This window comes from Theobroma cacao, chromosome 6 (assembly GCF_000208745.1).
Source record: "Theobroma cacao cultivar B97-61/B2 chromosome 6, Criollo_cocoa_genome_V2, whole genome shotgun sequence".
Taxonomy (NCBI): Eukaryota; Viridiplantae; Streptophyta; class Magnoliopsida; order Malvales; family Malvaceae; genus Theobroma; species Theobroma cacao.
The window spans coordinates 6,803,674-6,829,361 of record NC_030855.1 but is presented as its reverse complement, the minus strand read 5'-3'; the positions used below and the strand labels follow the sequence as shown (position 1 = coordinate 6,829,361).

Sequence of the window (25,688 nt, the reverse complement as noted above, 5' to 3'; positions counted from 1 at the left end):
TCAGGACTAACTTTTTATTGATGCAATCAATCCAATTGTTATCTTGGCTACAACAATGGTTAAGAAATACATGAGTAAGAATATTATATATACTATCAATTAAATTAATCCATATCAATCAAATTTTCCTAATTTTGAGCTCTTTATGTAGATACCTTTTACCTTGCTTCTTGCTCAGTCACAAAAATATATGTCAATCTAAACATACTAGAAATTGCATTACACAAAGAAAGGTAATATTTATATCTAAAGTGTTTTACATTAGACAAATAGACCATTACGTAATGTTGACCTAACAAACAAGTATGAAAAAGAACCATTCAATATTTAGATCATTAATATGTAAATGCTACACCATTAGATATCAACAAAGGCCAATGAAATCAAAAAATCAACCATAGCAAATATCAATGCTGCTAACTTAACAAAAATACAAGTAACAAAAAAGTACCTCACAATATTACAAACTTAACTACTAATTAAAATATACTAACAACTAAAATAAAATGCAATACACTAAATACAAAATCAGAGCAACAATTGCTGAGATTGATTGCTCTGATGGACGATATTATAACTCTTATAATGAATGTGGATGGTCCTTATCATTTTATGCTGGGAAATATTGGTGTACACAATATGAAGAGAAAATACCACTACCAACGTAAGCAAATCAATAACCATTTATTTTTATTATTTCTATGATATGATAAATTCATACCTTGCTCGAGAACTGTATCATAGAATAGCCCATTCATATCTACATTATGTTTTAATTGTAAATACTTACACAAACTTGGTTAAGAATCATCAACTACTTATTCATAATGTTTCTATTGTATACTTCCATTATCAAATAGTTATATCCACTTTCTAATATTTAACAAAAAACCATGTATTATACCTTTCTAATTTTATATACTACATACAACTTATTATGGAGGATGAGATTACACAAATGGAGTTGGTGGTTTTTTGTAAGCTAATAGAAGAGTTGGTTGGTGCAACAACTACAAAACTTACTGCACTGCAAACTATAACCTACATGATGCTACGTGAACCTCTAAAATCATTGATTAAGAAAAAAAGGATTTTCACTATAGGCTTAACCACTAGAGTAATTAAAAAAGGGATTAACAACTACAAAATATTTAACCGTCATGAACTGGGAAATCAAGAGTGGCGCACTTTAAGTTCTATTGGTGCCTCAAGATCAAAACAACAACTGTGCCATCACCAATTAACAGCCAGGTCGCTAGAGAGTTTTTCCTAGAATCCACACCGGAGAAACAACCCAATAGCAATAAAGAAGAAGAATCACCCACCAAGAAATACAAAACCAAGTGTAATTGATTTAGCCTTCTGATAATTCTATTTTATAGAATTATTTTTATCTCGATTTGTTCTTAAAAGTTGGCCAAATTCTTGAGTTTAAGTTCAGATTTAATTATTTTAAGTTATTTTTCTAATCAGTTTATTTTTATTATGTTATTTTATTTTATGCTAATTTTATATTTATTTGTCTTATTTTAGTTATTATTTATTAGTCTGTATATTTTTGTAAAACTCTAAAAGAATAAGGCTCAATATGGTGAAGAAAGGTGTTTGAGGAGCCTAGGCCTTGTTGGTATATGTTGTTGTATTGTGAGCATAACATCCACTCCAGATGTCCAAATGTTGCAATTCTTAGACCATTGGAAAGTTAAGAGACACAGCTACAACTTTTATGAAGATCACTTTACCTAGTTCAGCCTTGAAGATAGAGAAAATCGCATTGGAATTTGATGGAGTGTAGTAGTCAATAAGAGAAAGCATGAAGTCAAGTGAGCACCGTAGCTTAGATGGGGTGTGCCACGACATCAAAGAGAAAATTTTGAAAAAATTACTATGGGAAAGAAAAGGCTGCGGGCTGATTTAAGTCTTATGGGCTCTACATTTATTCTAAGCCTATATTAAGAGTCATTAAGTTGAAATAGTTTAGTTTAAAGAAAATTAGGTTAAGTTTTGAGTATAAATAGATAACTTGAGGAGAAGTTAGTTGTAATAAGAAAATCCTAAAAGAGATTCAAGAAGTTATAAGTTGAGGCTGAAGAATAAAGATCAAGGTTGCCTAAATTTGTTTATTTTTTTCTTTCTTAGCTTTTATTATTCTTGTTACTCTTGATGGCTAAACTTCATATGTTTTTATTTATTATTGCAATTATGAGTAACTAAATTTCTTTTTCTAGGATTGCAATTGAATTTACATGGAATCTAAATTTTTAATCTCTTTCTTGCTTATTTTCAATGGAATTGAGCTATTTATTTCAATTTATTCTTAATTTTTTTAATTGTCTGATCACCAATTAAATTGAGTTATAAATATAAACATAACTTGGGAAAGAGAGTTAGCGTAGACTAAAATTGGAATAGTATCATATTTGTTTACTTGGATGAATAAATTGATTAGTGTATAGGATAGGAATATACTTATATACCGTATGTAGCCATATTAGAGCTTGAAGGTAATAAATCTGTTTTAATTTCAATTCACATAGGAATATAGTATTTTGAATAAAGTAGATATTTTTATAAGAGTTTCAAGAGAGCCTTATAAATAATTGAAGACTCTAGGCAAGCAACTCAATCCATTGGAATAAGTTAAGGAAAGGAGATAAGATCTAGATTAGGTGTGAGGGATATTATAATCCTAGGTTTGTTTGATTTTATTTTTATTCAATTATATTTTTTCTTTGATTTTAATTATTGTTAATTAGTTTAGTTTTTGTTAATTAATTTTTAGTTTAATTAGTTATTTATTTTTTATTGTTTGGATAAAACAAACTTGTTTTAATTTTAGTACTTGATAAAATTCTAGATCGATTTTATGTGGGATCGACACTCTGTTTACCATTATATTATCTTTTCGATACATATATTTGCGTGGGTAGAAAATTTAAACAACACCTTCCATTTCTAGTCCATTATTCACATCACAGCTGTTAATCTGGAGAGTGATTCATGAATATCAACTCTACATTTGCCTTTATGAATTCTTTAAATTTTGAGTATTGTTTTATTCCTTAACTTTCTTTTGGGTGTGTTTGTCATTAAAAATGGTTTTGCTCTTCACATGAAATCCCAACAAAATCTTGCTACATGCACAAATATTTGTTTTTTTTTTTAAATCTCTCATTATAATCATGTTCATAGACTAATAATAATCATCACAAGAATAGATGGGATAATTCACACTACTAACCCAACATTTTTTTATGATTATATAATCACTACTCTTTTTACATTACTCTTTAATTACGTTGATAGTTTAACATTTTATTGCTTCTTTTATATTTATCCAACTATTAAAAAAATCTTATTCATCCCATGTAGAAGATCATCCAAAACCAACCAGCCATCAAAGAAAAGACCCACTAAAGAGTTCTTTCCCACTCCTTGATACCAACAAATGCTGAAATTTTACTAACAGTTATCACCCACACTATTTTATATTTTTTGTGTACAGGTAGCTTGACGAATTGAACACTGTGATGATAACTTTTGTATATAACTATTACCTTTACCATGATAGAGATGTGCAAAAACACGACAACATATCATAATCTTAATTTTGTTCATAGCCATTAATTTTTTGTAAAGTGGGTGAGAATGAATGTATGAAAATATAAACAAGTATGCAATATACAACAACTTTTGTGTATATAAATGAATGTATGAAAATATAAACAACTATCAAATGTTGTTACAGTTTGTACTCAAACAACCAACAACTTTTCTTTCTACATATTTATATCAACAATTCATTCAAGCTTTTCTATTTAGCACGAGTGCAACACACGGGGTCAATTCTAGTATATGTGAAAAAAAGGGAATAAGCTAATTCAAGCTTTTTTATCTTTTATTCTTTTGTTATTTCAAAATTATTTTTACTAACCAAACATTACAATAAGTCATAATAGTAATTCTTACCTTATTTCATTAGGTCAACAAAACTATATGATAACATTTCCATTCTATTTCTACCTTACTCTATTCTCACAGGATACCTATTTTATTCCATTCCATTATATTCCACGAACTAAACGTGTTAGTAGTGAGATAACATGCTATCCCCAAAGTAAATGTGTTTTTCCCATCATGAACATATTCTTTCATAAAGAACGTGTATCTACCTAAAAGTGATGATATCCAATAACCACTTTCTGCTCAACTACTCTTTGGAAACCTTTCTTACTTGATATATGTATAAGAGCTTGACAATTTAAAGGGGACATAGAAATTCACCAAATTCCTCTCTAAATTTATCTTCTTAAACTCTTCGCAAATACCCTCCCTCTCACTTCTCTGCTCAACTCTTTTTGATCTTATTTTCCATCGTGCTTTACCATCACACTTTTTCTACCTCTTACCTAACTTGTACCCCTCATCTCCAACCACAAAGCACTTAATACTCAATGACTATTCCAATCTTCTTCTCTACCGCCTCTAATGTATCTCAATTTACGCTTGTTGCAACAATTCCTTTTCTTTATTAAAAGAACCTCTACATTGGGTAAACAACTTAAAAGCAAATTTCTAGCCATTAGATCCGATTCAAATGACTTCCTTTGTCACGATCCGGTACTCTCCTCGAGCCCATGACAACCGTCGCGATATCCCGATAAACATTCATTACCCGGAATGCTGACCAAGATCCCGCAAGGCTTAATATCAGTATCTCATTTCCCCCGTGAGTAACCGTTGTCGAAAATCATGTTCTAAAAGATTTTAAGCTGTTTCCAACTCAAAACAAATAAAATAATAATTTCCATCTCACAAGGGTATATTAGTCATTTTTTCCCCAAAAAGTTCAAAATCGGCTAAATTGTAGACGAGTACAAAACACATAATTCATAATAAAAAATGAGTTTTAAAGTCCAAAATCTTCATTTAAAATGAAATTACGATTATTTGGATATAATAAGAAAATAAAAGAAATATTAAGTAAAATATTCTATTTTCTTATAAAACAATATTTTTAAAACACTGCGTAAACAATTTTTACAGCGTCAAAGCAAAATAAATTCCTACATACAGTAGTATAGATATCTAGAGTATGAAATTTAATTTACAATAACAAGTGGGCCTCCAAATAAACAAAAGTAAAGAGGACTATAAACCTACAGTTTGAAGAATGCAAACCCAACGGTAGTCCTCGATGGGATCAGTTATCTATAGTCTATTCTGAGCCTGAAATGGATGGAAAGGGGGTGGTGAGATTATAAAATCCCAGTGAGTAAACAGACATCATCATAAACATCTAGAGTTGAGTACATAAAGATAATAAAATAAATCATCATAAACTGGGTCACAGCATTAGAACACATTTCATTCAAAATATGTAAAGAGGCTTATGAATCTCATAAAAACTAAGCTTGTGCCATAAATCCATTCTCGGGGACACCTTGGCCGAGGCATCCTACCGAGACCGCCAAGGTTGTTAAAAATTTTGTATACACAAAAACGTATTTTTTTAGTTCAAAAAGCAGAGTCATTCCTTGGAGTTGGCTAAGTTCACCATCACGTGGTGGTTCGGCGTGAAGTGAACTCAAATATCACCTTAGGAGCTACCCTACGCGCCTTTACAACCGAGGTGAGCAGATATAAACGGGGTTACCGTACCCCTCTCATAGGCTGGTCCACGAAACTCGCCTACTGCAGTAAGCTAATAATTATCCCACCAATCAATAAAACTCAATAACATGATATGACAATTATTGTAATTCACTGCCTTTCAAGACAAACAACCAATCCGTATTTCAATACAATTGTCAACCAGCCAATCATGCTCAATTTATCATAAGCTAATCAATGTAAACAATCACATTGCAACAAATAGCAATCTCTATGTACTCTATTTTTCAAAATCATTATTAATTTCAAAACAATTTATAAATTAATTTCATTGAAACACATTTATTCATAAAACATGAAAATTTACTTTTTTAAATCCATTTTTCCATAGAATTCATGAAATCATCTAAAAGTCACCCTCGATAATTAAAATGACAGTAAGTTTACTCACAATGTCTAGAGTGCAGATTCTCGAAATACTTAGACTACTGGTCCTAGGGTGTAATTCCCTTACCTTTATCGGAGGACTCACCACCTTGACACAGTACAAAATCAAGAAACTTACTTCATTGGTACTAAATCGAAATTAAACTAATTTAGACTACTAATGCATGATATGGAATGCAAAATGCACTGATAATCATCTAATCCCCAGTATTGGCCTAATTCATCTTATCACCCGATTAAATTACTAACGCGTCCAATTTAATCCCAAATTACTCCATTTCTTTTCTAATACCTCAATTCACCAAACATTATTCAAATAACACCAATTTCAGCATCAAAACCTTCCCATTTCTTCATGGAAAAATTCGGCCATTACAGTGCACTAACACCGTGATTTTTTCTACTTAATTTTCTCACCATTATTCATCATTTTCTAAGCCATTTCTCTTGAAATAATAACAATCCATCTCCCACACATATCAAGGAAGATTTGGCCAATGAAGATTCATGGGGAAAATGGATTCTTTTCTTATTGTTTTGCTTCAAATATGCTAAACTAACTAAAAACACTAACATAACTTAAAATCAAATCAATCCAACATCTTTCTCTCTCCATACCCATTTTGACCAGCCATGAATTCATCATGAAAATATGTAATTTAATCATGAAAAATAAGGGAAAATGCTTAAGGAAAATAGATTTCAAGTTTAAATTGAAAAATCTTACCTTTTTCACTTATTTTCCTTGATTTTCCACACTTTTTCTTTTCAAATTCCCCACCTAGGGTTTGTTCTCTTCCTTTTTCCCTTTGTTCTTGGTGTGGCCGAATATTTGGAGAGAAATGAGGGGTTTATAAGTTGATTTTTATAGAAAGTAATAAAATATCCTTGCTTAACACATGTCACATGTTTATTAGTCCATTTTTCTTTTTATACTTTAATAACTATGCTTCCAATCTCCACCACATGATTAGTCAAAGGTCAAAATAAGGATAAGGGAAGACCATGTGCTGGACAAGTGTCCTGGTGGTGGAAAATTACAATTTTACCCCTATATTGGTAAAATTACCATTTTACCCCTATGCTTTGAAAAATGTTGAGATTATAATTTTTCACTTCTCAACCTCAAATCATACTCCAATAAGTCAAATGTGATCAAAATCTTTGAAAACTTTCCCGTTTTTGTCCTCAAGTGGTAAAATTACCATTTTACCCCTAGATAGTGAAATTTTCAATTTGACTCCAAATTGATCCTCAAACTCCTAATCATCATATTAAATCATTCTGGGGCTTTTAAATTTTCAATTTCACCTTAAAATCTCTATTTGATCTAGTTCGAGGCTTAAATCAACTTTGTTGTACCTCTAGGTACAATACCGATTTTTGTAAATTTTTTCGAGACTCTTCTAGCATGCAAATATTTTATCCATCACATGCATGCCATGACAAGTATTTTATAAGGTCAGGTTTTACATCCTTTATCATTTCACGTAATTTCATTTGGTCCTTAGTTCAAACCTAGTGTCTCTTTTATTGCTTAAGTTTTTCTAAGGGAAGTTGGGCTATCTTTCACATGAGATTTGCTCAATTAAATTAAGTGACTTATTTGTTTCATCTTCTCTTTAGATTTGTTATCCTTAACTTAAATGTTGTTAAGTAGAGCTGAAAACTTAAAACAGTATTTGAAAATTTTAGTACATAAAATTTGTAAGAAGTGAAAAATTATTTGATAATATTTTAATTTTTAATAAATAAAAGACAAAACATAAAGACTCAATTTTACTACATAAAATTATAAATTTTATTGTGAAAGATATCAATAAAATAAAATAATTTTACACTAAGTAAAAGTAATAAAATAAATTAAATAAAGAGAAAAGAATTTACCCCATCCTCCATAGGTAGCAATCTAAATAAAGGAAAAAAATAGAAAAAAAATTAAACCAAACAAAAAGATGAATTTGAAAAAAAATAGTTGTTCTCATAACTTTTTGTGTTATCGAAAGGTAAAATGTGAGTATAGAAAAATCTAATTTAGTTTTTTTTTTTTTGAAAAAATTTGATCTGTAATTGAATAAAATTATTAATAAATTAGGCCAAGTGAAGACTAAATATAAAACATAAAATTGTTATATTCAATATTAATAGAATAGAATGAGAGAATAAATAATGTATAAAAATATTAAAACAAATTTATTTACATTTTAATTTTGGCAGGGGGTGGGTACTGCATAGGTCTGCCTCTCTTCGAGTCGCTCTCTCTGGCCGTGAAAAATCTGTAAAACCACTGAAACCTCAAATCTGAATCTGAATCTGAATCTCCGTTTGCTTGCAATTGTCTTTTTTAAGGAAGGAAATGCCGTCAACCCCGAACGGCTCCGTCCCGAAAACCCCCGAATCAACGGAGCAGCACGACGACACCTCCACATCCTCCATCAAATTCGGGACTCCCGAGGCCCTCAACCATGTCCGCTCCCTTACCGACGTCGGAGCCATGACGCGTCTCCTCCACGAGTGCATCGCTTACCTACGAGCCCTCGATGTCGACCTCGACACCCTCCTCTCCCAACGCTCTGACCTCGACAAGATCCTCAACAACCTCCAAAGATCCGCCGACGTTCTCGACATTGTCAAGGCCGAATCCGACCACATGCTCTCCAACATCACCGCCTCCTGTGACCTCGCCGACCAAGTCAGCAGCAAGGTCCGGGAGCTCGACCTCGCTCAGTCACGCGTAAACTCCACGCTCCTCCGCATCGACGCCATTGTAGAGAGAGGAAATTGCATCGACGGCGTGAAAAGCGCTTTCGACGCTGAAGATTACGAGTCAGCCACCGAGTATGTGAGGACATTTTTGGAGATTGATAATAAGTTTAAGGATTCCGGATCGGACCAAAGGGAACAGTTGTTAGCGTCAAAGAAGCAACTGGAAGGGATCGTAAAGAAAAAATTGATGGCAGCCGTGGATCAGAGGGATCATCCTACAATTTTGAGATTTATTAAGCTTTATTCGCCGTTGGGGCTTGAGGAAGAAGGGTTGCAAGTTTATGTTGGGTATTTGAAGAAAGTGATTGGGATGAGATCTAGGTTAGAGTATGAGCATTTGGTTGAGTTGATGGAACAAAGTCATGGACAGGATCAGAATAATCAGGTCAATTTTGTTGGGTGTTTGACTAACTTTTTTAAAGATATCGTGTTGGCTGTTGAGGAAAATGATGAGATTTTAAGGAGTCTTTGTGGAGAAGATGGAGTGGTGTATGGTATTTTTGAGTTACAAGAGGAATGTGATTCAAGGGGTTCTTTGATCTTGAAAAAATATATGGAATATAGAAAATTGGCTAAGTTGTCCTCTGAGATCAATGCTCAGAATAATAATTTGTTAGCTGTTGGAGCACCGGAAGGACCCAATCCCAGAGAGATTGAGTTGTATTTAGAAGAAATATTGTCGTTGATGCAACTTGGTGAAGATTACACAGAATATATGGTTTCGAAGATCAAGGGGATGACTACTGTGGATCCAGATTTAGTCCCACGGGCCACAAAAGCTTTTAGGACAGGAAGCTTTAGCAAAGTTGCTCAAGATGTTACTGGATTTTATGTGATTTTAGAGGGATTCTTTATGGTGGAAAATGTGAGGAAAGCGATACGGATAGATGAGCATGTACCTGATAGCCTTACTACTTCAATGGTGGATGATGTGTTTTATGTTTTGCAAAGCTGCTTGCGAAGGGCAATTTCTACTTCAAGTATTAGCTCTGTGGTTGCAGTACTGAGTGGTGCTAGTAGTTTACTGAATAATGAATACTATGAAGCTTTGCAACAGAAAATAAGAGAACCAAATCTAGGGGCAAAGTTGTTCTTAGGTGGTGTTGGCGTTCAAAAGACTGGGACCGAGATAGCTACGGCCCTGAATAATATTGATCTGAGCAGTGAGTATGTTCTGAAACTAAAACATGAAATTGAAGAGCAGTGTGCTGAGGTCAGTGGTTTAGTTGCTTTTTGTTCATGTTATTTGCTCATGCATCAAAATGCTTATATTTTTATACCCTGTTGCATATTAGGGAATTTCCTAGATTGTTGTTTACATTTTTTTTAAGTAAATAGCTCATTTCTTTCCAGTTTAGGCGTTGTGCAACATTGATTATTCTCCATAATGCATAGAAGCATTACGGTTTAAGAAGGCTCAGATCAAGAGACAAGGTTCTTAGACACTCAGACAGGGAGAAGAAAGAGAAAAATAACTGTTAAAATAAAATTCATAGAGGATCATTATTATCCCCTCTTTTGATGAATTAAGATTTACATCACTTAGCAGCAAATAGAGGGATTTTGTCGTCATTGTAGGAACTGGCTGATGTTTTGAGAAAATGACCTGAAGGCATAGGGAGTTTGCTATGTTAAGTGCTAGGCTAACATCTGGGGATACGCAGGAGCTGGGCCTAGAATTCCAGCCCCTGCAGGAAGTTCTCCGCCAAAGTGGGTTGGGTGAACCATCAGGGCCAAGCCCTAGGTTAGACCATTCAAACACTCTTTATAGAATGATCCTGGAGCAAAACTACCTCAGCGATACCAACAAAATTATGGATTCCTAAGTCTCTGGAATCAGTGGAAGATGCCAGATTTTTTGCATAAGCAGGCTGGTATCCTGGTACAGTTTATTGCCATTTATAGTTTATATTGATGGTCCTCCTCCCATGAAGTTCTCAGTTGCGTTTAGGAATTTAATTTGAGATTGTTATACCTCAAAGGCTTTGAGGCATGGTACCTGCCATTGAGTGGTGTGAAATATAGAAGGTTTCTAAACACTATTGGAGAAAACTAATTAAGATTTCAATTCTATTACTCAACTCTGGAACACATTTTTGAAATATCTCAGTCAACTACAAAGTGCAATTCTCAAGTTTGGTAGTCTGAAGAAATTCTCAATATCTCAATCATCAAAGGTACTATCTATAGTTTTAACCAGGCTATTACCTATTTCGCAGTAGTGGCAGCCTCTGCATCTGTTTTTAGTCACCATTTCTCTATGAAATTGAATCACATACTTAGTGGCATGAACGGCTGCAATAAGCAGTTTAGCGGTCCCTCATGACATTAGCGGACTTTGAGTGCTGCTTTCTCCTGTCACGGGTTTTCCCTTTTCCCCTTTTTAGTTTCTAGAGAAAATTTTCTTAGAAGACAACCTAATACCCACAAAGAGACAACATTGGATCTATAATTATTGAACAAGTTACCGTAAATAACTATCCAAGTGATTGATCAACCCTATTTGATAGTCCTGCAGTCCTGCAGTCCTTATGTTTAATTTGGGAATAGAGGTATTCAGATTGGTCTTATTTCTAGCTAAGCTAGAACTTGTATTCATTTTATTGTACTAAAAGTAATCACTATAACATGATAAGGGTTGTCTGGTTACTGTAATACTTTCTCATGATTAATTCAGGGTTTGTCATAAAAGAATTTGGCTCTCTTTTCCCATAAGTATTTCATACTCTTAATAACTACTGCACTCTGCTAAAACTCGTTGTCCTTTGTTCCTTTTTTGAAAAAAAAAAATTATTTTCATTTTACAATGCCTGTTTGCTTTTTCATTTTCTGTTTAAAACCTAAAGCTTCTTTTAATAATTTCCTTGGCTTTCTTGGCCACTCATGCGATAGTAGTGTGTAAATTTCTGTAATAGTATTTACTGCTGCTAGTACACTCGACTTGGCTTCTCCTGCTGGTGCATATGTGTTGTAACCTGTTTGCTGTACATATCCTGTTATCCGAGTGTTAAATATGCAGTGTTCATTCTCTTCAGGTGTTTCCTGCACCAGCTGAGAGGGAAAAGGTGAAATCTTGTTTGTCTGAGTTGGCTGACTTGAGCAACACTTTCAAGCAAGCCCTGAATGCTGGTATGGAACAACTTGTCACAACTGTGACACCTCGAATCCGTCCTGTATTAGACAGTGTAGCAACCATCAGCTATGAACTATCAGAGTCTGAATATGCTGATAATGAGGTGAACGATCCATGGGTACAGAGGCTTCTCCATGCTGTTGAAATCAATGTGGCTTGGCTTCAATCCCTAATGACTGCTAACAACTATGATTCATTTGTTCATTTGGTGATCGACTTCATTGTGAAGAGGCTGGAAGTGATTATGATGCAGAAAAGGTTTAGTCAGCTTGGAGGCCTTCAGCTTGACAGAGATACAAGAGCTTTGGTGAGCCATTTCTCTGGGATGACGCAGAGGACTGTGAGAGACAAATTTGCTCGTCTGACTCAAATGGCAACCATCCTCAACTTGGAAAAGGTTTCAGAGATCCTGGATTTCTGGGGTGAGAACTCTGGACCTATGACCTGGAGATTGACCCCTGCTGAGGTTAGGAGAGTTTTGAGTCTAAGGGTTGATTTTAAACCTGAAGCAATTGCTGCTTTGAAGTTGTAATCATATCTGTGTAGCCAACAATCTCCCTTAAATAGTGTTTTGTATCCTTTGCCTTTTGTGATTGATAAAAGTGAAACTTAAAAAGTATATATCACCTTAAAAGAAGTTGCCGATATGGTGTACCAATCTTTCATTGTCATGTAATATTGTTATTGTCTTAACACGATTGAAAGAGTTGTTTTATTATTATATTTGAATTAGCAAGAGTTGATTTGTACCTTCCCAATCTTTGAAACTCAGCGAACATCGATTTGTGTTGTTGAGCTTGTCATTTGGAACTTTGAGCATTTTTCTTGGCAGGTCTACAGAAATGGCGTTTGTTGGAATTCTAGTATTTATCTGGTAAGCCAGGATCTTCTTTGTATTTCTTTGTTGCAAGTGGGGATTAGCTAAGTCTCTAACGGGTAATGGAAGCAAAATTGGTCTAGATTAATGATATAATCAAATTGAATGTAATTTAGGTAAAATGGTTCGGTTTAATTGATTTATTGAGTTTATTGATTTAAAGAGTTTAATACAATTGATTTATTTGATCGATTTTTGATTTTAAACTTTTTGAACCATACTAACTAAAAGATCAAATTAATATTATATATATTATTTTTAAATTTATATAAAATATATTTTTTTATTATTAAATTTTATTTCATATTATACGATTATGAATAAAGTTTATAAATTTTAATATTGTAATTTACAAAAATAAAATAAATTTTGATCCTTTTCATCTAAAATTGAATTGACTGAATCAATTATATGTTTGGTCAATTCGATTTTTTTTTATATTTAATTGGTTTTGATTGATTTTTTAAAAATATTGATCCACTTAATCTTTAAGTACGACAAACCGTCAAATCATTTAATTGTTCACCCCAATTAATGGGTCACCTTTTCTTCCAAATAACTTTTAATTGAATAATATTATATATAATAGTAATGAAAACAAAAAGAATAAATTTAAAATAATATTTATCAAGGCTAATGTATTGTGCACATGTTGCAACTTGTCCTTTGACAATAAAGAATATTTAATCCTCCAACATTTTCTTCTTTTCCTTTTTTTTTCAATAAAATTGATGATCTAATAAAAAAACAGGATGAAGCTACAGTGAGCTAAGATGGTGCACAATGTATTAAAGTCTAAAAGCTTGGTGAAGAGAAGGCTTAAGTGTATAGGCTCAAAGGGTTTGTATGGAGAATTTGTATATGTAAGGGTGGAGGATGGGCACCAAAGAATCTCTTTCATCCTTCGAATTACTAGTTTATGAATTGTTTCTTTAATTCAAAATATACAAGTGGAATGATCTTTGATAAGGGGTTAATTTGTTGTGTTATGAATCTAGTTTTTCAATCCAAAAGACGTACCCGTTACGTGGAAGAATACTTCACTTTATCTTTTATTTATATGAGATTTCGGTACCTCTCGTGAGAATATCACATAAATTTATTTGGATTTATTTTGATATCATTTGTCATAGATTCATGATTTCAATTTGAAAGATATACGTGTTAGTTAGAAAATGATCATTATTTATTAACACAAAATCTACTTTATCTATTATTAATGTAAAATTCATAACATTAGCATATTCATCCTAGTAACAACATCCACACCATATCATGAAAATCTAGGATACAATATGTTCATATGATCATTTATCACATAAAAGATAGTTTGCATAACATCGTAATAAGGTTAGGCATTAAAAAAAAAAAAACATATTGTGGTTAGGACCACTATAATAATGGTATGCCATATGAATAGGATATCATATAGACTGTATGGTAATGGGGTTATTTTTAATAATGTTTTTTTTTTAAAGGCTATTTTAATAATGTTGGTATCAAAGTTTTATGCCATGACATAAAATATGCCATATAATTTAGGAAATGTCTGTACTATGCCATGTAGTTTAGGAAATGTCTATACTTACCATGTCATGTAGTTCGAGAAACATCTATGCTATGTCATGTAGTTCTAGTAATGATCTCATTATGTCATATATATTTAGGAATATCATCAAATATGCTGTCAAATTCAAAGGACATTTTTGCTTTCTGGTATGCCATGCAACTCTAAGAATATTTTTATAATTTTGTATGCCATGTCCAATTTGTATATTTGGATTTTTTTTCAATTATTTTTATTAGTATAGCTAACTATTTAATGTTTAATAACATATTTTATTTTTTTTTTTGCCTCATTCTAATGGTCAATAAAGTCATCCAAGATTGTCGGCTCACAATATCATTTTAGATGCATGCATGATACTATGAGATACTATTTATTCATAATTGCATGACATACTAAGGAAATGTGAGATGTGCTTTTTGATTTTGATTCCTAATTGCGTCAATCCAAAGTGAAATAGTAAAAGCTCTATTATTTTAGATGGGGCTAGAATCTTTAGTTTTCTTTTTTTTTTGCTTGGTACCTAAGTCTTTGATCTAAGTTTTCATGTAGCAATTAGGGATGTCAATGAGTAAGATGTTCATTAATTTCAAGGTACCCGAATCTTAATTTATTAAAAATTAAATACTCTAATCCAATTAACTACTCAAATAATTTTAAAAATTACTACCCTAATCTTAATTCTAATACATTCTCACTACCTTATAATTACCCTAACTTGTTTAAATACCCGATTAGATAAAAAAATTAATTGTAAAGTTAATAAAATTTATAAAATTTTAATTTAATTATTAAAATAATAATAAAAATATTTATAAGTAGTAATCGGTTTCGAGATAACGGGTACCGAAGGGGTGATACTCGAACTCTACCCGAACTCGATACGAGTAGTAAAATCACTGTCTAAACCCGTTCCAAACTAGATTATAGAGTACTTTAACTTTATATAATCAGGTTGAGTATTTGTAAGTATTCTATAACCAGGTACCCATTGCCATCTTTAGTACAATGTACTTGCAACCTTAAAACCTATATAACCGATACTCAATTTCGATATAAAAATAGGATGACGATTCCACATTTTGTCTTAAATAACATAAAACTTTAAATTTAGTTAAAATTTGGACTTAGAGAAATTAGAAGTGATACTTGTACCATTTACATCCTCAAAACAGTGAAATCCATTTTGTACTAACTTTCCTTGTTGAAATTCCTAATAGGATGGTCAGTTATTAAATTTAAATAGATTAATAATTTATTCCAAACTCAACTAAAATGAACAAATTATATACGATAAATAAGGCTGTCAACGCGCTAACGGACTAGTTTTAAAATTTCCTACCTGAATCTTAATATCCGACCCGTTTAAATTTTCACACAAATATGAGCCTGGCTTGGCACGTGACAGTAGACTAGGGTCGTCATAGGTCAGGTTAGGGCATACCCCCTGACTCCATGGGCTATGCAGGGGTAGGCGTAGCCCGTCGAGGTAGCACGCTAAGCCAACACAAAATCTTTTAATCAAGTATGAGTTATTTAATTTATAAATAACAAAAATTAAAGGGGTGCATGCAGATGCAGTGCGGGTCCAGCTCCAAAGGTAACAGAGGAGGAAGAAAAGATTTTAAAAAACAGAAATGGAAGGGCAAAATGGGGAAAAAGTGAAAAAACAGAAGCGCACAAATCAAAAACCCCATATTTGGCGGGGTTTGGTTTGGTTTTGTTTGCAGAGACAGAGGAAGTAAGTGCTTTTCTTACTCGCTTCTGACAATATTCTGTGTACGATGCTTACTGTTTCCATTGGGTCTCGTGCAATCTCTCTCTCTCTCTTTTTTCCTATTAATTTTTCACACTTTTAAATGATTTTTTCAATAAGCCAAAATCTTTTGTTTTCCTTAAAAAAGCCAAAACAACATTAATTTTTTAAATTAATTAACTAATTAATTCATATTTGGATGCTTGACATTTATTAGACCTTTCATTATTCCAAACAAATCACTCTTCTCTCCACAGCAGTCAAGGACAGTGTTTCTCTCTTTCATTTCCTTCAACCAGGCAGGGTTTCCCCTTACCTTTCATTGAAGAAACCTTTGGTTGAATCATTCACATTCTTGAAAAATTGTCTAACTGTTAACAGGTTTCTTTTGGGTCTTGCTTATTTTTTTGGAAAATGAGCTTTTGGGTAGTTTAAAATTCTTTTAAAAAAGTTAAAACGCTAGTTGATTTGGTCGCTTTCTGAAGCATCTTTTGTTTTGGTAGACCTTGTGGGGTTTTTCCCATTTTGACACTTTTTTCTACAAGTGTAATGTCGGTTATAGAAATCTGCTTTCTTTTCTTTAAAGTAGTGAAATGCTGAAATAAAAAAACTTGTGAGGCAGTTTTTGCCTTTTTGGGAGGGGTTTTGATCACTGTACATGTTCTTGCTGGGGTTTTAGTGAAAGAGCCATCTTTGAAGAGTCTTGGGTTGGTTGCTGGGTAATCTACTTTGGCAAGCTTAAATGGTAATGGGATCACAAATCCTTGGGAGTTTTTAAGGGTTTAGTTGAAGTTTTGAAGTGAAAGGCTCTGGAAAGAAATGTACTTTCAATGGCCTCACTGTTAAGGATTTTGTTCACTTTCTGCTGCAGTGCTGCTTCAGTAGGTTTTGAGGGAGAAATGATTCTACTTTTTTCTGTTTTAGAGCTTCTGGTTATGTACCCATTGCTTTGAAAGCACCTCTACGGTTGAAAACTTGGGCTGCTTCAGTGGTTTTTTTTTCTTGTGTAAGCTTAGATCTTTCAGATTTCTTGTGCATCATATGCTTGCTTCAAATAGGTTCAAAGGGCCTGGATTTTAACAGTCGCCATTGAAGGAGATTTTGGGGCTCAATTTACTGGTTCTTCTCTTGGCATTTTGCTTGGAGATCTGCCATTTGTCTAGCCAAAAATTTTGAGAGAAAAGAAGGTACCTTTGCTGGAATAAGAATATTGTTCTCTAGTTGGAAGTTACTTTCTGAATATCTTGGTTTAATTCTGGGATCTACAAGACTAATTTAATATATCAAAGAATCTAATTTCTAAGGTGAGAAAAGAAAAGCTTATTTGGCAGCAGAAAAAGTGCAGCAGATGGATTTCTTGAAAGTTAAGAAGTTTAGGAAAGCCCACAAGCCAGACCCTGAAAAGGATTTGGAGGATAAGCCTGTGCCGCAGCCCGAAGAACTGACGAATGAGAATGGTGCTACTGAGGGTGCTGCTGCTGGTGACAATGATTTAAATAAATCATCCGAAGCTGACGCTGCAGCTGAAGTTGAGGATGATGATGACGAATTTATAACAAATGAGGTGAAAAGGAGATTGAAGGAACTAAGAAGAAACAGTTTTATGGTGTTGATTCCTGAAGAAGAAGAGGAGTCGTTCCCGGAGGACGAGGAAGAGGAGGCTGGTGAGACCAGCTCTAGTGAGTGGAGGGATGTGGAAGCAGAAGGTAGACAATGGTGGGGTGGTTTTGATGCTGTTTATGAAAAGTACAGTGAGCGTATGCTTTTCTTTGATCGGATGATTGCACAGCAGCTCAAGGAAGCTGGTAAATGTTTTCATCATCTCTCTTGCATTGTCAAATTTTACACCGTGAGGTAGCTGTTGCTTTGCGAGCTTTTAGTGCTTTTGGATTCAACAGGGGAAACCTGTTAGCTGCATTTTGAGGAGACATATTGTTGCCTGATTGCGTTCTGAAATTTTTAGTTAGAAGTGTCTTTCTTTTGCACTTCCCTTGCACGATTAGCAATTTAGGAGGTCCAAATGTAAAACATAAGGTCTTAGTGGGAAATGGGGCTGTGATTCAGGGTTTATATATCTCATCTGTTTGTGATTTGAGTCTCCTTCAAGTTACTTGAGAAAAAAAAGTTCCAAATGTTGAACCGAATGAACTTTTGAGGTACGCAATTAGATTGAGTGTTAGTCAATGCTACCTGATGGGACTCAGAATCAGGCTTCTTGACCTGATTGGTGAGTTGTTGATTTCTATTTCCTTTAATCAAAAAGAGTTTTCCTGGAACTCAATGCGTATGCTTTTTGATGCTTCACTCAAGTGTTGGGAGTAGGGATAGGTGCAAGATTTTAGTTGGGAGTCTTTTTTCTGTCCTGACATAGGTTTCTATTGTTCTCCCTCTTTTTTCCTTTCCAATAGGCATTAAGTTTATTGATGATAGGAAAATGTGAGATGTTGTCCTGTCCAAGTAATCATACAGCACCGGTTGATGCATTAAATGATGAATACCATTTGCTGGCAGTATTTTTTTATTTTTCCCTCCTAGACCTTCATGTTTCACATCTTACTGTCAAGCATCCATCCTAGTGCTCCTAGTTTGAGGTTTTCTGCAGTTTTGATGCTTGTTCAACATGGTCTTGGTTGAACTTGATGGGAACCAAATAATTTAGTCAAAACACTTAAGAAGAGGGTGCATCATTTTTTGTTTATAATAGAAAGATTACTCTTTTAACGTCTCGACTTTATAAATCTAAGGACATTTTCTCCCTTAACTAGTTTGTGCTGTATAATTTCAAGTTTTAAGCGCAGTAATTTAATGTTCTTGGAAAGAATTTGGTTTGACAGGGTAAAACTTCTCTGTTCTTATCTAGGGAAGCTTATTTCAAATATGCAGAACTAAAAGGTGATTTGTTCTGCCCATGGCTATAATATAATTCCATATTAAGGAAAAGTGGGCCACTGCTTTGGAATATAATATTTCAACTCTTAAGAAGTGCCATCTCTTTGAAAGGACAGAAATCCTTTTTTTGCTTTTTGCCATAAATGGGCAAGTTATCAGTGTATGATGGCAGAAAGGAGCAAATGATGGTTTCAGACATAAGAGAACTTTGAAATTCAGGCTAGCCCACTGCTGAACAAATCTGCCTTAACAGCTTTCTTGGTGTCCCAATTTTGCTCTTAGGTGGTAAAGTACTAAGTACTATCTGTAGGATCGTTGGGGCTTAAACATTATTTCTTTTTGTTGTTGGTGGGTGGGTAGAGGTATTGTTGTTTGAAACATTGTCACCTTTCCTTTGGTGTTGGTTTTGTAGTCTCCTTGTTAAAATTCAATCTTAATTTTTAAGGCAAATAATCAATTGTCTTACAGGCTTCAGAAATCATTCAACTCCATCACCTAAATCTGCATCTAAGAAGCTTGCATCCCCCCTGCGATGCCTTTCATTGAAGAAGATTGAAGAACCTGATGAAGAAACTAAGCACCTACAGCAGCCAATGAATAACCCATATCAGGATCTTGAAACAGCATATGTAGCTCAAATTTGCTTAACTTGGGAGGCACTTCATTGCCAATACACTCAACTCTGCCAGATAGTTTTATGCCAACCTGAGAATCCCACCTGTTACAACCAGAGTGCTCAGCACCTCCAACAGTTCCAGGTCTTATTGCAAAGGTTCATTGAAAATGAACCTTTTCAAGAAGGTCTCAGAGCTGAAATTTATGCCCGTGCTAGGAATATTTTGCCTAAGCTGCTTCAAATTCCAAACATACAAGGTATATCATAGAGAATTGATGGAGGGAAAATAAGGAAACTTGGATATTCTTTTACTAATTTTTTTTTGTGGCTTAATAATGGTTTTATTTTGCAGTTAACGCACTGAAACAAGGCTTCGTTCAAGTTCTGTGAATAAATCATCTTTATTTTTTCTGTTTAACTGAACAATGAAGTACTTGCTGGGATTGGTTCTATTTGCTTTTACTGTAAAGGTCATATCTTCCATGAATCTTTTCAGGTTCAGATCATAAGGAAAAGGTGGAAGAGGAATCAAATTATTTGGTCCATGCCCCTGATATCATCAGGATTATTGAGAACTCAATCCTGACATTCCAGCTGTTTGTAAAAATGGACAAGAAAAAACATAGTAGCGTTCTTAACTTGTTTGGAAACCAGAATCCAATGGCTACTCCTCTTCAACAAGTTCAATCTTTGTTAATGAAGGTAACCTTAGGCTATACTATCCTTTTAAACTTTATAGGTTACAACTTGATTATATGGCATTCTCTTTGATACGCATGATTGCCCACATTACAGCACTTTTCACTAGTTTTGTTGATTGTTTTGCTCTATAAGAGTTGCAAATGGATTCCTGCCCCTTTATTATTAATAGCTTATTTGCTTGACTTGCTTTGATAATCTAATGAGTATACATAAAATGCTATTTATTTGAAATCATAAAGCTATTCGAAAACATTTTAGTATGTTGTTTAATTTGGCTGGTTATTGCCTATTAGCTACATTACTTGAGGTGATGAAAACCTATAAAAAACAAAAGTTAACCAATTATGCTAGACTACTAGAATGTCTTAATTTTCTACCTTCTGTTTCCAATAAGAAAGGACTAAAGTTTCAATTACATTTAAGCTTTATTTTAAACCAACAATATTTGGAGTCCAAGTTTAGCACAATAAGCATGTCTTGTTCGATACAAACATCACTCTACTTATTGTCACCTGCTATATTACTGTTGAACTCTTGGTGGCTACTCTTAGATCACACTTGCTACTCTTTGAAGATGTTCATGTTTTTTTGTTATGTATTGACTTAAAGATAGTGATCTCTTTTTTGTTAAGTATTGACTTAAAGATAGTGATCTCTTATCTCTCACTATTTACTAGATAGGATGGCCTGTTGTGTACTGTTCAAAAAACTGCCCAAATGGATATGCTCATTGTGACTTCTGATGATTGCTTGATATTCCACAATGTTTTCATTTCTATCTGCAGAAAGGGATGAAGATAAAGGAATTGTGTAAAAAAAGAAGAGGGTGGAAGAAGAAATCGTGGCCACAAACATGTGAGGATGTTCCTTTGTTGTTTGGCCTCATTGACATCAAAATTGTATCCAGGGTTCTCAGAATGGCAAGGATCAGTAAAGAGCAGTTGTTCTGGTGTGAAGAAAAGATGAAAAAACTAGATTTATGTGATGGGAAATTGCAAAGAGATCCATTGCCCATCCTTTTCCCTTGTTGATAGCTGTAAGGAATGATTAACAAGGCTGGTTAAATGGACAGTTAGCTGCAGAAAGGCCCCTCTATTTTTCATTAAAACTTCAGTGTTGCTACTACTTTTCATCTGGGATGATAAAAACATGCTTTCTATAATTTTTGATTGACTGATATGATAGCAGATGGTTTGGATTAGGTTGATGGCCTTGATTGCCATTTTCCAGTTTGTTGATTAAATTACTTGAAGTTGATTGATCTGCTCAATGACATTCAAAGTCAATCAGTGTGTTTATCATCCTAACGAGGTTTTCTTATTCAAAACTAGGAAAGGAGTATGGAAAGTAGAGGCCTTTCTGCAGCATTTTCCCTAGAAGCAGCAGTCCATTGAACCAGAATTGTGGTTAGCTTGTTGTATTTAGGATATGTTGTATGTAGTGGATATCGTCTGAGAAGTAAATGTCTAAATATTTTATTTTCTGGGGGCCTTCTCTTGTTAACCTACTGTTTATTTCTTTCAATCAACCCAAGGTTCGTTTTGATTAGTGGCCTTGCGACGGAAAACTTAATTATATCTTGCAATTCGAATTTGTGTTTATGTATCTTAATCTCGATATTAAGAGTTATATGGCTAATTAGACTTTGTATTTTGTGTTTTGATTTTGTCGAGCAAACATAAGATATTAAAAGTTATATGAGTAAATATGAACACAATAATATTAATTTAATTGTGTTAATGATAAATTTAGTAAACGGGCAGGATATGATTACCATGTTTATTAAATATGTCGAATGATATAATTTATTTATATAATTAACATAATTAAAATGATTAAATTAAAGTATTTACGATTAAAATATAATTTTATTTTTAAATTTATAATAAAAAATAATAAATATCATAAAATAAAATTCATTATTAATAAATTTCAATTATTATAAAAATATTGATTTTTATATAGATCAATAAGTGAGTTTTGATCATAATAAATATATTTATTTGACACGTGAACGTGATTAAATAAATAAATAATAAATAAATCACGAGTGATATAAAAATATAATAACACAATTAATTAATTGTATCTTAAAGAAATTGAACGGTTTTGACATGATTAAGATACGATTTATTTGTATCTTAATAGTGTCGACACAATTAATATATGAAACATAATTATTCAAAATTCAATTCCATTTAAATCCATGTCGAGTTGTGGTATCGTGTACAAACTAACTGTTTCTGTTCATAATGATTAAGACAAAATGATATCATTGTTGTTAATTTGTGTCCATCCTGAATGTTTTCTAAGTTTCCAGCCATGTTTCATTTGGTCAAAGTTCGTTGATGGGTAAACATCATCACCCATACAAAAAAGGACAATAGAACTGTAAAGTTGTTGTTTCTAGTAACTTTCTTGCCCTCAATTAGATGCAATGGACAAAAGTGTAAAATTTATTTAGTTATAAATTTGGTTTCCAAGATTTAATTAATTTTAATATCATTTATCAAATTAAATTTTAATTAATTATGTATTAAATACATTGAATTATATATAATTCAATTAAGATATATGAGATTTTATTGATAATAAACTTTTTTTTGCTCAATAATGGGAAATAAACTTACCTCTATTAATTTGAAAATATGTCCTTTTTTTCATTTCATTTTTTTAATCAATTTCTTTACCAGTAAACCTTTTTTTTTTTCAAATCAATGGTCATAAAATTTTTGTAACTACACATAATTGAACACAATGTCTCAAACTTAATATATAATTGAGTTAAAGATAAGTGTAAAATATTTCAAATGGAATTGAATGAGAAATATAAATTAATCGAAATTTAAAGCAAATTAAATTTCACAAATAACTAAATTTCATAAGTTTGTAATTAAAAAACTCTTAGAAAAAAGGAAAGAAAGAAATAGAAAAAGAAATAATTAAAAAAATGATATATTTGTTTGTCATTTAAAATTAACTTAGTAATTAAGTGTATTTTCTATCAAATATGGAGAGGGTTTGTTTTTTTTCTTATTATATAAACCCTAATTGATTTACCATAAAGTAATCAAAATAAACAAGAATTATGACAATAATAATTTACAGTGTAAAATTTTGGCCCAAAGCCACCATATGCTCCCCGTCTCCCGTGCATGTCCCCAACTTTTGTGCTTTTCAAAGATACAACACTGAAAGGGATTCTTCCTCTAAAGTCAAAAGCTAGGATGCTATAATATTAGATGTTAATGAGGATTATGTTTATTGGCCAAAATTAATTATGATTATGTTTGGTTATTATTTGTATTATTTACTTTTTACTTTAATAGGAAAAATAAAAAATAAATATAAAAGCAAACAAATATTTTCAAAAAATTAAAAATTAAAATATTTATAAAAAATATAATTTTTAATCTTTATAAATTACAAACAAATTAAGGCATAATACTCAAATAAGTTCTTAAACTATTTAAGAAAATTTAAATAAATTTTTATATTTTTATTTTGAGTCAAATAAGTTTTTATAATTAATAATTGATTTAATCAAAATACCATTTGATATTCTATATAGGATGACACTGACGTGACATATTAACATCATATAATTGGTGATGAAATGATATGTTGACATATTATAATTGATGTTTATATGATAAGTTAATTTAATATGATAATATGTCCATGTGACATTTTTTACCCTCCACGTCAATATTATGTCAATATCATGTAGATATAAAATGACAAGTTATTTTTTAACTAATGACAATTAGTCAATAATAAAAGTATAGGAACTAGATTAAATGTAATAAAAAATAAAATTTATTTAAATTTTTTTCAATAATTTAGAGGTTTTTTTGAACACTATGCCATAAATTAATTATTTAATGTTGATATTTTCCAAGCATAAACAATGAGTAGAATGCACATGTCATGGGTCATGCTTTAAAGTTTGGGTCAATTATCATTTATAGTATGAAATAATATATTTTTATCCTTAAATTTACATTTAGTTTTAAAAATCATCACATTTTTATGGGTTCGTGCTTGGCACGATTAACTTTTATCTTACCAAAGATAGTTTATGTAAAAAACATACATATATTATAGCACAAATAATATATATAAATAGCTTTTCAAATTCAAAAATTTCTCTAAATTAAAACAAGTTTACTTATAACATTTCATTAGAATAAAAAATAAATATAAAAAATAAATTTCCCAAAAAAAATAGTAAAAAGAAATTAACCTAAAATCACAATCATAGGGAAGAAAAAATAAGAAAGATAAAGGCATAATACCTAAAAGGGCTGTTTAGCTATTTAAAAAAATTCAAATAAAGTTTCATTTTTTTATTATCTTCTATCACGTTTTTATACTTGCATTTTGAATCAAATAAATCTTTATGACAACAGTTGATTACTATTATTAGCCAAAACGTCACTTGTGATTTTATGTTATATTAGGATGATGCGTCATGTTAACATGTCCTAGTAGATGATAACGTGGCATGTTGATGTGGCGTGATGTAAAACCCTGTTCTTAGATAAAGGTTAGAATCGTAACCCAACTTGGTGAGCTAGTGATTTAATGTTTCTAGATGTGTTTATAAATGCATTTTAACTTTGGAAATCCATATTTATTGAATATTTAAGTTTATCTTGGAGTTGAAGCCTTTTTAAGGTCAAAAGGATTATTTTTGGACTTAAAACTGCATTCTGGAGTGTATCTATTGATACATGTCCATCATGTATCGATAGATCAACCCAGAAATTTAAAATTTGATAAACATCTATCGATAGATGATAGATGATCAAATCTATCGATAGATAGGCCTAATTTATATATGGATGATGTTCAGACTGAAAAAAGGGGTGTTTTGGTCTTTTCACCCCCCAATTAAATCCTTTAAACCCTCAAACTTTTCCCATAACGGCAAAAACTAGGTTTCGCTAAAAAACACAACCACCTTATGCTCTCAACTCCATTTTTCATCAAATCAAAGGATTTTGAAGATTTAAAGTGATTTCCAAGTTTGGTTTACATCCTAAGTGATTTTAAAGGTAAATAATTGATTTTTAACCGTTTAATCTTGAGTTTATATTTCTAGAAATTTTATAAAGTTGATAAAATTTGTTTTAATCTTGAAATCTACATTTTTGAGTTGGTTTTGAGATCCTCTAGCTCACCGAGGTAAAGTTGCTTTAACTCTAGCTTATAGTTGACTTAAATCCTTAGGCTAAAGGTTAGATTAGATGCTAGTTTTAAGCAATGTTAGGTTTTGGATTAAGCATTGCTGGAAAATTTTGAGGAATGATTTTCTAA

At 32.2% G+C, this 25,688-nt stretch overlaps 2 protein-coding genes across 3 annotated transcripts; both read left to right on the top strand.

The window, feature by feature from the left end:
* On the top strand, positions 8,263-12,716 carry LOC18595586 (conserved oligomeric Golgi complex subunit 4). The gene is made up of 2 exons (XM_018123711.1): positions 8,263-10,039; positions 11,862-12,716. Exons 1-2 carry the CDS (start codon positions 8,417-8,419, stop codon positions 12,489-12,491), a joined length of 2,253 nt encoding a protein of 750 aa, XP_017979200.1. The 5' UTR covers positions 8,263-8,416; the 3' UTR covers positions 12,492-12,716.
* Positions 16,391-21,938, top strand: LOC18595585. 2 transcript variants are annotated; one of them, XR_001928580.1, is made up of 5 exons: positions 16,391-17,964; positions 19,517-19,921; positions 20,017-20,045; positions 20,161-20,366; positions 21,152-21,938. XR_001928580.1 is itself a non-coding variant. In XM_018123929.1 (4 exons), the coding sequence occupies exons 1-4, from the start codon at positions 17,508-17,510 to the stop codon at positions 21,395-21,397; spliced, it is 1,314 nt and encodes a 437-aa protein (XP_017979418.1). In that variant the 5' UTR covers positions 16,607-17,507; the 3' UTR covers positions 21,398-21,938. The 2 variants fall into 2 exon arrangements, 1 of the variants encoding a protein (XP_017979418.1); XM_018123929.1 differs by lacking the exon at positions 20,017-20,045 and having other exon boundaries at positions 16,607-17,964.